Source organism: Tenrec ecaudatus, chromosome 17 (assembly GCF_050624435.1).
Source record: "Tenrec ecaudatus isolate mTenEca1 chromosome 17, mTenEca1.hap1, whole genome shotgun sequence".
Taxonomy (NCBI): Eukaryota; Metazoa; Chordata; class Mammalia; order Afrosoricida; family Tenrecidae; genus Tenrec; species Tenrec ecaudatus.
Window position 1 is genome coordinate 24839302 of NC_134546.1, and position 13655 is coordinate 24852956.

The 13655-nt window shown below is 45.8% G+C and overlaps 1 protein-coding gene across 10 annotated transcripts in view; it reads left to right on the forward strand.

Moving 5' to 3' along the window:
• The window catches only part of LTBP1 (latent transforming growth factor beta binding protein 1), a 436575-nt gene extending 431992 nt beyond the window's left edge, over window positions 1–4583 (forward strand). For all 10 annotated transcript variants that reach the window (XM_075536011.1, XM_075536010.1, XM_075536014.1 and 7 more), the window contains 2 exons: window positions 2813–2962; window positions 3933–4583. In XM_075536011.1, the coding sequence (XP_075392126.1) occupies window positions 2813–2962; window positions 3933–4114 (332 nt within the window). In that variant the 3' untranslated portion in view covers window positions 4115–4583. The remainder of the gene's footprint in view (window positions 1–2812; window positions 2963–3932) is intronic.
• Window positions 4584–13655: the final 9072 nt, after the last annotated feature.

Here is a 13655-nt window from a genome sequence, read left to right on the forward strand (position 1 = left end):
AGCTGGGTTTTTTTCAATCTGACACAAATGTTAGGAAATAAACATGCTGGTGCCACATCGATTTCCTATTTAGCTGCAGAAGGAGCCAAGATGCTGTCAGCCCTCACCTCCAGCTTAGCCTCTAGATTCCTCTCAGGTCCCCGCGCGCGCAGTGATTCTCCTCCTTGGTCAGTTTGCTGGCCAGTCCCCTGGGCCTTCTGCCGCTGAGCAGATAACCACGGAAGGTGGGTAATGACAGAGAGAAGTTCCCTCAGCTTCTTCTCGCCCTCACCAGCCATTGGCTTTTCTCTTGACCTTACTGGTGTGGGTTTTTTAATGGGAGCTAAATTGATGGCTGGTGTTACCTTTAGATACTATTTCTGAAGCAGGAATTAAACAAATTGAGTTTTTCCCCCACTCCCTCTAAAAGACAAGATAGTAAAATGGTTAGGCCATAAGTGCCTATGAGAATCTCTAGTGGTACAATGGGCAGCAGTGGACAGAGGACACCAGGTGGGCAGTTCCAGAGACACAGCTGTGGGATCTCAACAGATGTGCAGTCTTGGGAACCATGGTGCTTTTTCTGCCCTGACCTATAGGATCCATTTGAGTCGGAATCAGCTCCGTGCTGGGGGGCTTAGGGGGGTTACTCGTACATTTAGCCTTTGTCACAACTCTTTATCTTGGCCTACGTGGCAGAGAACAAGTCTATGACTGTCCCACTCAAACTGTTTTCAAAACGTGGGCAGGAGGTTTGACATCGAGCAGAGGCTGCAGTTGCCTGACCACCATCCTAGATCCCTGAAAAAAAAGTGTTTAAAGGAGTGGTTCTCAACCTGTAGGTCACGACCCTTTTGGGCGTGTGTCAAATGACCCTTTCACAGGGGTTGCCCAATCCATCACAGTAGCAAAGTTGCAGTTATGAAGTAGCAACGAAAATAATTTTACAGTTGGGGGGGGGGGTCACCACGACATAAGGAACTGTATTAAAGGGTAGCATTTGGAAGGTTGAGAACCACAGATTTAAAGGAATCTACTTGACATGGAGGTGGGAATTTCAAAGTTTAATTTCATGTTTTAATTTTCATAAGAACAAAAAAGAAATTAATTTTATTAGCTTTAATGACAAAATCATGCTTGTTGTGATACCTGGTATTTGAATTCATTTTCATAAATTACTATTTTATTTTTGTAAAAAACATTTCCTCAATTGGCTTTGGAGACCTGCTAACATATTCTTGATTTATAATATCCCCCTCCCTCCCCACCCCGTATATCAGTGCCTTACACAATTTTTAATTACTGAACTGGAACATAAGGCCCCACATAAACAATGATACTTTGCTGCCTCCTTCAGTTTCATGAGAAAATTACTTCAAAGGCCAGATGTTCGTGAGTTCTGGCTTTCCCAGTGTTGTGAGAAGGAGGCAAGAAGAGGCCGTCTGCCCTGTAAAGGTGTATAGCCTTGAGTACCCACAGGGCCAGTTCTCCCTAGTCCTGTACGATATCCCTGGTCAGAATCAACTGTATGGCAGCCGGCTCAGTTTCTTCTGTTCTAATGCAGTCGCATGTTGGGCGTTGGCCTGCTAACCACGGGGTCCAGTATTCAAAAGCACCAGCTGTTCCGTGGGAGAAAGATTCGGCTTTCTATTCCTGTACAGAGTTAGCGTCTTAGAAACCCACAGGGGCGCTGCTACCCTGTCCTACACGGTCTCTACGAGTCAGCATCGACTTGGCGGCAGTAAGTTGTTGTTGTTGTCTTAAGATGACAAGGAGCCCTGGTTGTCCTGTGGATTAGGCACAGCGCTCATCACCTCAGGGTCGATGGTTCAAACCTACCAGCTGCTCCTCCGGAGAATCATGAGACTCTCTGCTCCCAGCAGAAAGGACAGGCTCTGCAACCCTGTATAAGTTGCTATGATTTGAAGTGGACTTGATGTCGGTGGAAGAATACGGTGAGGCTGAGGTGGGGAGACAACGTCAGTAATGTGTGTGGCTCACCTTCACTTTTTACTAACGATGCTTCTCTATAGAAATAGCCTTCAGCCCTTTGGTGCCTGGGTAAAGTCTTTTTTATATCACAGGAACTCTAGACACCCCCGCCCCGCATCACTAAAACACATCCCACCAAAAACAAAGCAAACAAACAAAAAAAACCCTCACAACTCCACTGTCATCGATTCCATCTGACTCGCGGCGACCCTATAGGACAGAGTGGATCTGCCCCTGTGGTTTGTGAGCCGTTCCCTCTTTACAGGAGTAGTAAGCCTCCTCTTCCCCCTGCGGAGCAGCTGGTGGTTTCAAACCGCTGACCTGTGGTTAGCAGTCCATTGCGTCACCCACAACACCCCAAGACCTTCGTTTCCATAAAAACGGGCCTGTGGTCGGGCCGCACCAGGAGGCTGTGCTTCGCTCGCTTAATCCAGTGATCGGGCTCCCTTCTACGGCCTTGTGCCCTTGCGTTTGGAAAATGGCTGCTGACCAGGTTTCCGTGGAGCTTCCCGATGCAGATTAAGAAGAAACACCTTGTGGGGTACTTGTGGGAAAAAAAAGCCAATGAAAACTGTGTTCCCCAATCTCACTGAACATGACATCACCATGAGACGAGGTCCACTCACAGCAGGTCACAGTGGCAATGGCAACGTCCTCTGCCAAGTCGTGAACATACACAGATGTCATCAGTAGGTACGGCATGAGTGCACATGCAACATTGTAGCGCTGGCGTCAGGGTCGCGGAAATGCGTCTTCATGAGGAGACACAGCCGTGAGGACTCAGTCATTTGCAGAAAGGGGGCTGACACCTTGTAAGTGGCCTCTCGTCCGTCCCTCCCAGGTTTCCTGAACAGCTTCGAGGAGCTGCAGGCGGAGGAGTGCGGCATCCTCAACGGCTGTGAGAACGGCCGCTGCGTGAGGGTGCAGGAAGGCTACACCTGCGACTGCTTCGATGGCTACCACTTGGACATGGCCAAGATGACCTGCGTCGGTAAGGGTGTCATGGAGACGTCTTCTCATCCTGCGGTCCCCAGTGCCAACGCTCTCTCAACCACTGGACCCATTTGCGTTGAGCCTAGTATCGCGTTTATTCACAGACTAGGAAATACTGACCGTGCCAAGCAATCATTTAGACAGTTTTAAACTTCGCTTTGGATGATGCACCAGTAATAATTGCCCTGACTCCTTGGCATGGCATTCATAGGGGGTACAATTCTTACTACAAAGACCTTTCTTGGTACCTTCCCTTGTTTGTTTGTTTGTTTGTTTGTTTGTTTGTTTGTTTGTTTGTTTAAGAGAGCCTTCTTGGTGTGACTCAACTTTGTCCTCCAGCACCTGTTTATCTCTCTGCTCAAAGCCTTTTGGCTTGAATTTCCGTTTAAAGTGTGTGTGTGTATGTGTGTGTTCTGTTCTCTTTAACAGTTTCTTTATCCACTGCCATGTTTGTTTTAATCTATGGCAGACCTGGAAAAGTGGCGACCTAAATCCTCATCGGTATTTCAAGTCAGGAAAGGTGCCACGGTTCTCCTGTGTAAAGAAACTTAACGCGTGTGAGCGCTTCTAGAGAGGCTGCTGAAGGGCTCTCTGCTTACTTGTGTCTGGATTGTACTGATCTTGACAAAGCCTCCTGCTTTTTTTTTAATGTGGTTGATTGAGAGGCACTTAGAAATGATATACTGCTTCCCATCTCTCAAGGCGCCACGACAAAATATCACTGATGTTAATGGTAAATAACAGGGAAGAGAAGTCTAGAATCTTCCTAATAATGAATGCTGGTAAGATCTAAAATGTCTTATTTATCTGGAATCTGATTGGAGAGTGGGGTGGTGCGGGGTGGGCAGGGAAGAACCCTCAGTCTTGAAGCCAGATGTCTGGTGCCTCAGGTAAGCTATGGCTCCCATTTCCTCTAAGGGTGTGGGGATGCTACTGCCCTTGACCCTCTCGGCCTGACTTTATTGCAGATGTGAATGAATGTGATGAGTTGAACACCCGCATGTCCCTCTGCAAGAATGCTAAGTGCGTCAACACGGAAGGTTCCTACAAGTGTTTGTGTCTGCCAGGCTTCGTACCGTCGGACAAGCCGAACTACTGCACCCTGCTGAACACCACCGTGAATGCAGAAAAAGACAGTGAGCTAGAGTAACGGAGAATCTGCTTAGCCTAAGCCCATATACTCTGCACTGTGTAAAGGAAAAGGGAGAATTGTATTATACTTGAGACTTTGTGCCTAACCCTGAATGTTGGCATTGCGGAGGCGGCATGGACTTGCTCGTCCGTGGAAGAGAAGAAGACAGCGCGAGCCTGGACGGTGTGGCAGACCAAATGGACATTTCTCTGGAAAAAAACAAAAGCAGAAAAACAGTATATATAGTCTGTTCATATGTAAAATTCAGTGGAAATGAGGGGGAACAGTGCTGTTATTTTAAACAGAAGGTTGTATTATTGTATTGGGGTTTTTTTTGGTTTTTTGTTTTGTTTTTCACTATTGCTTGATTAAATTTGGCTTTTAAATAGTGGTGGAAATATTTTATATAATTTTCTTTGGTTGTTCAGTTCTTTGGCTACTGTTTTTGTTTCGTTTTTCTCTTCAGATTAAAAAAATCTAAAATGCAGAGTCGTGGATGAAATATTGCTAAGCTGCATTGTGAGTCTTGTACGCAGGGTTGTGCTTTGCCTCCCTGGGGCTTTTTAAACATTCTAGTGTCTGTCCCGTGGAGCGGGCAGTGGTTTTGTTTCTAAATTTATATACACATTTGGAAAAAAAATACTTTATCTTTACAAGGTCCACACTCTTGGGCAAACTGCTAGCAGGCAACGAGAGGATCCCTTTGCTAAAGTGAGACGCAAGACCGAATGAGCTGACATTCGTATTGTAATATGTAAAGTAAGCCAGAAATTTTTAAAACTGCGAATTTGATGATTCCCCCATATACTTACCATTGTATGTTAAAACAAAATAAATCACCATTTTTTAGAAAACAATTTCTAACTGAGTGGAATGGTCAGTGAATCCATGAGTTTAAGCTGTGTTTCCCTCCACGCCCTTTCATGTCTACTTAAAGATCTTCGATTAATGGAGGACCTTTTACAAGTTACTGAATTTCTTAGATATGTATCACAGGAAGAATGAATAACAGCTAAGGATGTCCAGCACCCGCTGACTTCACACACATCCACAGTAATACAGGTATTTCATAATATAAATCCAATTTCAGAATCTATTTTCACTGAAAGCAACTCAGTTTTTAAAACAATTAAACCACGTGTAGACAGGCCTGGCAGAAATCTCCCTGTTTGACATTTCCTGACAGACCTGTGGTACGGTACTGACCTCAAAGATGCCCAGGCCCGGAGCCCTGGGACTTGGGAATAGATTGCGTGATGAGAAAAGTAGAGCTAAACTTAGAAACAGTTCCAGTTGCTGATCAGCTGTCCGTAGGGAATGATCCAGGCAGGCCCAGCACACACTCCTGTCATTGAGTCGATTCCCATTCACAGTGACCCTATAAGACAGGTGGAACTGCCCCTGTGGGTTTCTGAGATTGTCACTCTTTATGGGGATAAAAGGCCCCGCCTTTCTCACATACCGAGTGACTGGTTTTGAACTGTGGACTCAGTGGTCAGCAGATGCAGATCCAACCATTATTCACCACGGCCCCCAAAGTAGAAGCAACCACGTGTCCATGCACAAATGTGGTGTATGCATCCAGCGGACCAGAACGGAGCCAGGAAGGGCGCCCTGGTGGCATCGGGAGCTGCACATCGTGGTGATATTGCTGAAGTCAACAGTTTGAAGCCACCCCTTGCTGCACAAGAGAAAAGATGAGGCTTTCTCCTCCCACAAAGAGTGACAGGTTGAGAACCTCGCCGAGGCAGTTCTGCCCTGTCCTGTAGTGTCACCAGGTCTTGGCATTGACTTGATGGCAGTGAGTTTGGTTTGGATTTTGCTAATCCTAACTGCTCTATACTATCTCTTTCCTGGATGAGTCATGTTTCCTATATTCACCCACAGAATGTGTCTCCATCCTTTAGAAAAAAAGACAATAATTCCAAACAACCTATCGGCAGAAAGTTGACCATTGCTAACAAAACTTTTTTTGAACTGAACCTGGCCTGAAACCTGCCGCATTAGTTGAAATGAGCTTGACATACAAATTCAGGAAACCAGACCCTTACATAAATGAGCATGGTCTTTGGTGGCTTTGTCATTCTTATTCCTCTTTAAAAAAGTGTGGGTTCAAAAGAATATTATTTAGCTTTAGTATTGTATTGCATAAGGACTTTATTCTTCTTTAAAATTTACTTGGATTCTGCGCGTAAAGCTTCACCATATGACAGAAAAGGCAAACATGATATGGGTAACGCATGTTCTAGAAAGTCTCCTTGGAAGAAGACAGTTGACATGGATGTTAGTGCCCTTGTACCACCAAGTGGAGACCAACCATTGACAGAGTGTTCTAACAACCTGCCCAGCACTCCTGCTGTGCTGCTGCTCTGTTTGTTTGCGGATACAGATGAGCCTAAGCGGATCCTCGGGCGCCTAGGGTTTGCTTACTCACTTCTTGGGCAGCAGAGACGATCATAAAGATGGTAATCACAGTTCAGTACCAAAATGATACAGCGATTGCAATAAAAAGATCAAAGCAGAATAAGGGAAGGGAGTCATTTATGACTACAGGAAGCTCACAATGTCTTCTGATAGGACAGAAGGCGTTTCTGAGAGGGAAAAGCCCCCTAATTGAGGACAGCTGGTTTCCATAGTGTAGCAGGTACCACCTTTGCCTGGGATACACAAGGGCCCTGTTGAATCCAAGTAGAGAAACCGTGTGTCTCCTTTTGGGCAGTGGTGGTCCAGAGGTGGAATTCTCACCTGCCGCCCAGGAGAACGAGCTTTCATTCTCTACTGGTGCACCTCATACATCGCCACCTCCCCATGGTCATTGGAGGCCTGCGGTGGCTACGTTGCAGAACAGGTTTCAGTCGAGCTGCCAGACTAAGACAGACTAGTGGGAAAGGCCTGACAATCTACTTCTGAAAACCAACGAATACACAGCTTGCAACGATGTACTCTACAACCGATCATGCGGTGGGCGGCAGCTCGGACAAGGTTTCGTTCCAGCGTGCACGGATGCCCTGAGTCAGGGCGCCTCTACAGTCGCCAGCGGTGACTGGGAGCGGACATCGCAGTCACCGCAGGAATGGGAGATTCTGCTCAGCAGCTTTCCCCTTGCTTGGAGCTGGGTGTCACTAAAGGGGCATTAGTAACCGTCCATGGCCTTTAATGAGAAGAACGCTTTCTCCTTAGAGACGAGTCTCAATTATTATCCTTCTAATTATACCAGAAGTCTAAAAACGGTGTGTGTTTTTTTCCAAGAAGGTAGCACAAAAGGCATTACAAATTTGGAATTTTTAGGAAGGATATCCTTCGGAACAGCAGCTACAAAAATAACTGATATAGTCTACCATCAAAGCCCACCCACTGCTACGGAGTCAATTCCAACAGGATAGGAGAGAACTGCTCCTGGGGATTTCCAGTAATACCGGCCACCGCCACTAGGGCTCTTTCAGTCCCCGTAACATTGAGAATTGCTGCCTAATGTTTATCACAGCTGAAAAGACTTCCATTTAGTGACAAGAAATTCCAACTCACCAACAGCAGGGAACTAGAATTCCTTCTGGGACCACCCACCAATCAGCACCAGCCTAAACAAGGGCCATCCAGAGTCTCCTCTTGCTTCTGGCAAAGCGCATCCTATAGATGACCTTAGTAGGACGTAAGCCCTGAGAGACTGCCAAGCACCCTTATGCTGCCCTTTTTGAACAAAGGATGTATGTTCACTGTGTCTGCCCTCACCACGCCCCCAACCCCTATACACTGAGATATCCCAATAACATGAATGTGTCTAATCGCTCCCCACCCTTAGAAAAACCTTTTCGTTATAACCTGCCCCACAGGTGGGGAACTTAGGTTTAAGGGAAACATCTTTGAGTTCTTGTAGTTTTCAAATAAACATTTTGCTCTCAGAAGCCAATGTCTTAAATATCGTTGTTAGTTACTGTCGAGTTCTGCTTCATAGAGACCCTGTGTATAACAGAATGAAACATCACCCGGTGCTGCGCCAGCTTCGTAAATTTTCTTTTGTGTGAGCCCATCGATGCAGCCGGTGGGCCAATTCATCTCATGAAGGGCCTTCCTTTTGCTCAATGCCCCTCTAGTCTACCAAGCACGATGCCTTGGTCTAGAGATTGGTTTCCTCTGACAACATGTCTAAGGTATGTGAGATGAGGTCTCTTCCCTTTGTTTCTATTCTGAAGTCTCCCCTCTGACGGGCACACTGGCAACAGTGCTTCTAAGATAGACTTGCTTGTCTTTGGCAGCCCACGGTACTTTGGATATTTTTTGGAAGTCCCATAATTCAAATGCATCAATTCTTCATCTGTCTTGCTTATTCAATGTCCAACGCTCACAAGCATTGGAGGCAGTTTAAGATATCATTACTTCTGCCAGGTGCACCTTAGTCCTCAAATTAGCTAACAGTCTTGCTCTTCAGCACTCTAAAGAGGTCTTGTGCAGCAAATTTACCCCATGCAATGCATTATTGGTCTCTGGACTGCTGCTTCCAGGAGCACTGATTGTGGATCCAAGCAAGATGAAATTTTTGGCAACTTCAAATTTTTATCCATTTATCCTAATGCTACCTAGAAGTCCAATAGGAGGATTTTCAGTTTCTTTACACAGAGTTGTAATCCATCCTGAAGGCTGAAATCCTTGCTCTTCATTAATGAATCCTTCAAGTCCTCCCTTTCAGCAGGCAAGGTGGCTTCATCTGTGTTTCGAAGACTGTTACTAAACCTTACTCCAATCCTCATGCCGCATTCTTCTTCATAATATCAAGGTTCTCTGATTACTTGCTCAGTATACATTCATTAAAGCAACACACACGCATTGAACATCTGGACTCTAGGTCCTAGAAATGAAGCGATGAATAAGACAGTCTGTTTATCATGATGTTTACCTATTGGTCCAGTTCTTATATTTGAACCCATTGTTGCAGCCACCCTGCCAATCCATTTTTTGATATTATAATAGTAGTTATTAAAAAACTACAACATAAATCACACACACACACACGAGACCTAGTTGTCTAGGAGGTTAAACAATGAACTTTCAACCTTTAGGGCCATGGCTCAAACCCATGTTTCTCCAAAGGAGAAAGATGAGGGTGCTGTTTCCATGGAGACATTTTTGGAAAGCCTCTGGAGCATGTCTACTCTGTCATAGGGTTGCTATGAGTTGGAATTGACTCAAAGGGAATGGGTTTGGTGTTGCGGTATATGGGTTCAATATCTACACACATATATAATTGATTATATATATATATATATATATATATATATATATATATCCCAAATTGAACTCATTATCTTAACATTCAAGCCCTATTCAACACACACACACCATACCCCATTTGCATGTGAGGAAGCCAATGAGGGACAACAGAGATGATCAGTGTTTAGGGCCCTCACATGCCTTAACCGAACACAGTATTTTGGCCCATTATTGAAACCCTGCAGTGTGCCTTAGCCTTCACACACTTCCAGCTTAAGTAAACAGAGCATGTATGGCATTCTCTAGAAGTCCAGGCTTGTCAGGGCCAGCCTCGGGAACCCACTGCTTCCACCAGCCAGTGGCATGAGCAAAGATGTGTGGTCTCCAGAGTCCTCCATCTGCACCGCTACAGGGGACGATGGACTGCCTGAGAGAGGACGGAGTCAAGGTTCTCAGTGTCAAGGAATGACATCACCATCAGTTATTATGATGGACAGGTGGGTGGGCTTTTGATTTACAGCCCAGAAAGGTCACACCCTGGTTAACAAGCCAAATCACTCACACCCAGAGAACACTATGGGTGCATTTTAAAAGTAGGAATTAGCACCTTTATGAGCTTTGTGAGAACTGGAATGTGCTGTCAGGGCCCCAATGTATACTTTATTGAGCCTAACAGGATTTGCCTGGGCCAATTATTTTTCTTTTATTTTAAATGTTGTGATGACAATTTTAGTATTTTTCTAAAGGATCAGTGAACTGGCAAAGGTCCTTATTTAAAACCAGTGAGTTAGGCTTTGCTCAACCCCACCCCCTAATCCCCCGCCCTTTTTTTCCCCATGGGTCATAGACCCAGTTCTAAGTAGTCAGCAGATCTAGAAGCTCAGGTCTCTTAAGCCTTCACAGGGGCGGACTCTGCCACAAAGTGGCAGGGGGGTTCAGACTGCAGGCCTTCACTCAGGCGCCACCAGGGCTCCTTTGAAAGCCTCCATTTCGGATGAAAGGTCAAGCCGTGAGGGAGATTCCCCCTTAGAGTGCATCTGCAGAGCTCCTGGTGAAGAACAGGGGGAGGATTGGATGTTTCATGCAGAGGAAGCCTTTCAGGAGGCTGGCTCTCCCCATAGTAAGTACACTCTCCACGTCAATTGGTTGCTTTTGGAAACCATCTATCTTCAGGATCAAAGGACAATGGAAGTTATTAGTTTCAAAATTAGGAAAGTGTAATGTAAGTTCCTGTGGGAAGTTAGCCTAGCATTCTGGGTTGGAGTGGGTGGTATTGGGGGTTTTGCTGTGAAAGCTTAGCCCTTGACTGATCCACCCCATGAAGGTCAAGGACTTGGTGCCATGTTTGTCTCAGAGTCCTGCCACTGGGGGGCAGTAAACATCCTTGCATTTCCCCCTGTGCTATTTTTTTGGGCAATCAACCATGAACACCTCTCATCTGTTTAAAGTTGTCATGATCTTGGAGCCAACTTTTATCAAAATGCCTAACGGTGGAATGCATATGACAAGTCAAACTCAAGTTCAAACTGTGGAAAAACATAAAAAAGGAAAGAAAACCCCAAAGGGAGCCTTGTAGTGTAAAGAGGATCAAGACATTGGGAATTGGGATGGCTACAAAATCAGGACGCTTTTCAGGGAGGTCAGGTCGACTGTGAGCTACTATTACTGATTCTCTAACCGATTAGGTCCAAAGTGATAAAGTCGTGACTACGCAAGTTCTCATGGGAACTTCAAACCTTTGCCTAGTGGGGAGAACAGGGTCTCAAAAGAAGCCCCTAGAGCTCAGCTCTTCACTGCCCACTCGTCAGTACTGAGCAAAGGGGTAGGCAATCCCTAGAGTGTACTTTCAAACGAAGCCTCATTCAAAATTCCTCATATCCCCAATCAAGCTCATTACCATTTCCTTCAAGTTTACTTATTCATTGATTCAACACAACTTCACTGCACACGGGTTAAGACAGAGCACTGGTTAACCAACAAGGCCCTGTTCTCATGTAGTTTCCAAGCCAAAATTTTGGAAGTCATCCTTACCCACACCTATCGCCTTATCTCCCACAGGGTATCAATTGCAGACAGCAGGGCTCCTGGCCTCTAAATGCTTCTGACTTCTCCCTACATCTCTCCCTCATTTGCATGAATGCACTCTACTAAATCACGTTCACATGCAATCAAGCCAGATCAGTCGCTGACAAAGGACCTGGGACTTGGTAGAGAGAGGAAAGAGAGGAAGGCCGTGGACGTGGACGGATCCAGCAGCCTCCACAATGGGCTCAAACACAACACCGGTTGGGAGGTGTTGCCGGATGGGCAGTGTTTGGTTTGGTTCTCCACAGGGTCGCGATGAGTCGGAATTGACTGCGGCACCTAGCAACAAGTGCTGTCCCCAGCGAGCCCTGCATAGTCTTCCTGCTCCTAGCATGCCTTCCTCCAATTCAGACTCCATCTGGTAGTCATCTGCTGGAGGATTAGGATATGAGGCATCTTGCAAGATTTAAAAATAGAAACCTGATCAAGTTACTCACTGCTTAAAATCATCCAGGGGACTTCCACGGCCACTGGATACATCTCCAAGTGTCCGATCCACCACTGCGGACTCATGTCAGGCGAGGCTCCCTCTACCACTCACCCAGTCACACCGAAACGCCCATTCATTCTGCGGCTTAACCTGCTGGTGCACCCTCGGGGTGCACTGTGCTTCCTGCTTGAACCACTCCTCTTTGCCGTCCCTCTGCCAGCGCCCATTAACAACTGCCTTTCCCAATGCCAGCTTCACTGTCACCTTCCCGTGGATTCCTTTCTGGGCCCCGGGAACAAGCGGAGGCCCTCTGTATATTTTCTCAGGGCACTTGATGTTTGTCCCCTCGTGACATGCATCCCTCTGGATTGAAAGTACTTAGGAAGCCTGGTATCCATGCCCTGGCAATGGAATCATACATCTGGGCATGGGATACACTCCGGACTTAAAAAAATCATTTTATTAGGGGCTCATACAACTCTTATCATAATCCATACATACATCAATTGTATAAAGCACATTTGTACATTCATTACCCTCATCATTCTCGGGTACTCTGGACTTTTTGTAAGTTTGTATTTGATAGAGATTCAAACTTACAGAAAAGTTGCAAGAGGAATACAAATAACCTACTTATATTTTTCTAACCAGATTCACCATTTTGTCCTATTTCTTTGATTATGCACATCCTCACCATCTGTTAGTCTCTTGTCTCATTATCCTTCCACCTCTATTTTCAGAACCATTCTAAATCAAGTTGCAAAAATGATTCCTCTTTCTATCTGTTTGCATGTGTGTTTTCTAAGAACAAGAACATGATCTTAAATAAACACACTGCATCCCCCAAAACCAAACTCTCTGCCGTCAAGTTGATTTTGATTCATATCAGCCACATAGAACAGAGTAGAATGGCCTCTTTGGGCTCCCGAGGGGTAACCATGTAGGGTCACCAAGGTTGTTGTATGCCTTTATGGGAGCCAAAAGTCCCATCATTTCCCCTTGGAGTGGACGGAAGTTAAACCTTGTGGTTGTAACCCAACTTTTAAACCATTATGCCCCTCGGGCTCCTATGTGAACACACACACTGCATTAGTCTGGGTTCTTTAGAGAAACAAATCCACACAAACTCATGTATAAGAGAGAGTTTAATATAAAGGGTAAGTACACATCAAGAAAACATTCCCAACTCAGTGCTTCCCAAGCCCACAGGTCCAACATTATCCCATATGTCTGACATCAATCCACAAAGTCCTCCTCCATCTCACAAAACACACACTATGACACTGACTGCAGGAGGAGAGCTGAATCAGTGAACGTGTAAGCATCTCAGTGCTGGCAGGGGTCTCCACACGGCTGCTCCAGCACCCAGGGCTGCATTGGGGTAGGTCCATGCAGCTTCTCCTCAAGGATGTCTTGCAGGAAGTGAGCCTGGCCAGCTGAAGCAGGGAATTGGCTAAAGCAGCTGCACCCTGGTCCGACCATCACAAAGCAAGAGACCTGAGAACTAGAAAGGCGAGGCTCATTGAGCCATCTATCCCTCCGCCCTTCAATTAACCTCACATGTTTATCGGCCAGGTTGGCACAATAAACTAACTACCTCACACACACACAAAACAACTCACACAACAACTCACTGCCAGTGCACTGACTCCGACTCATAGTAACTCTATAGGCTAAGCTGAAACTGCACCTGTGGTTTTCTGAGACCGTCACTTTTTATGAGCGTAGCAAGCCTCCTTGTTATCCTGCAGAGAGCTTTTGAATTGGTGACCTTATGGTTAGCAGCCCAATGTGTAACCACTAAGCCGCCAGGGCTCCTAGACAAGTACAATAAAATCT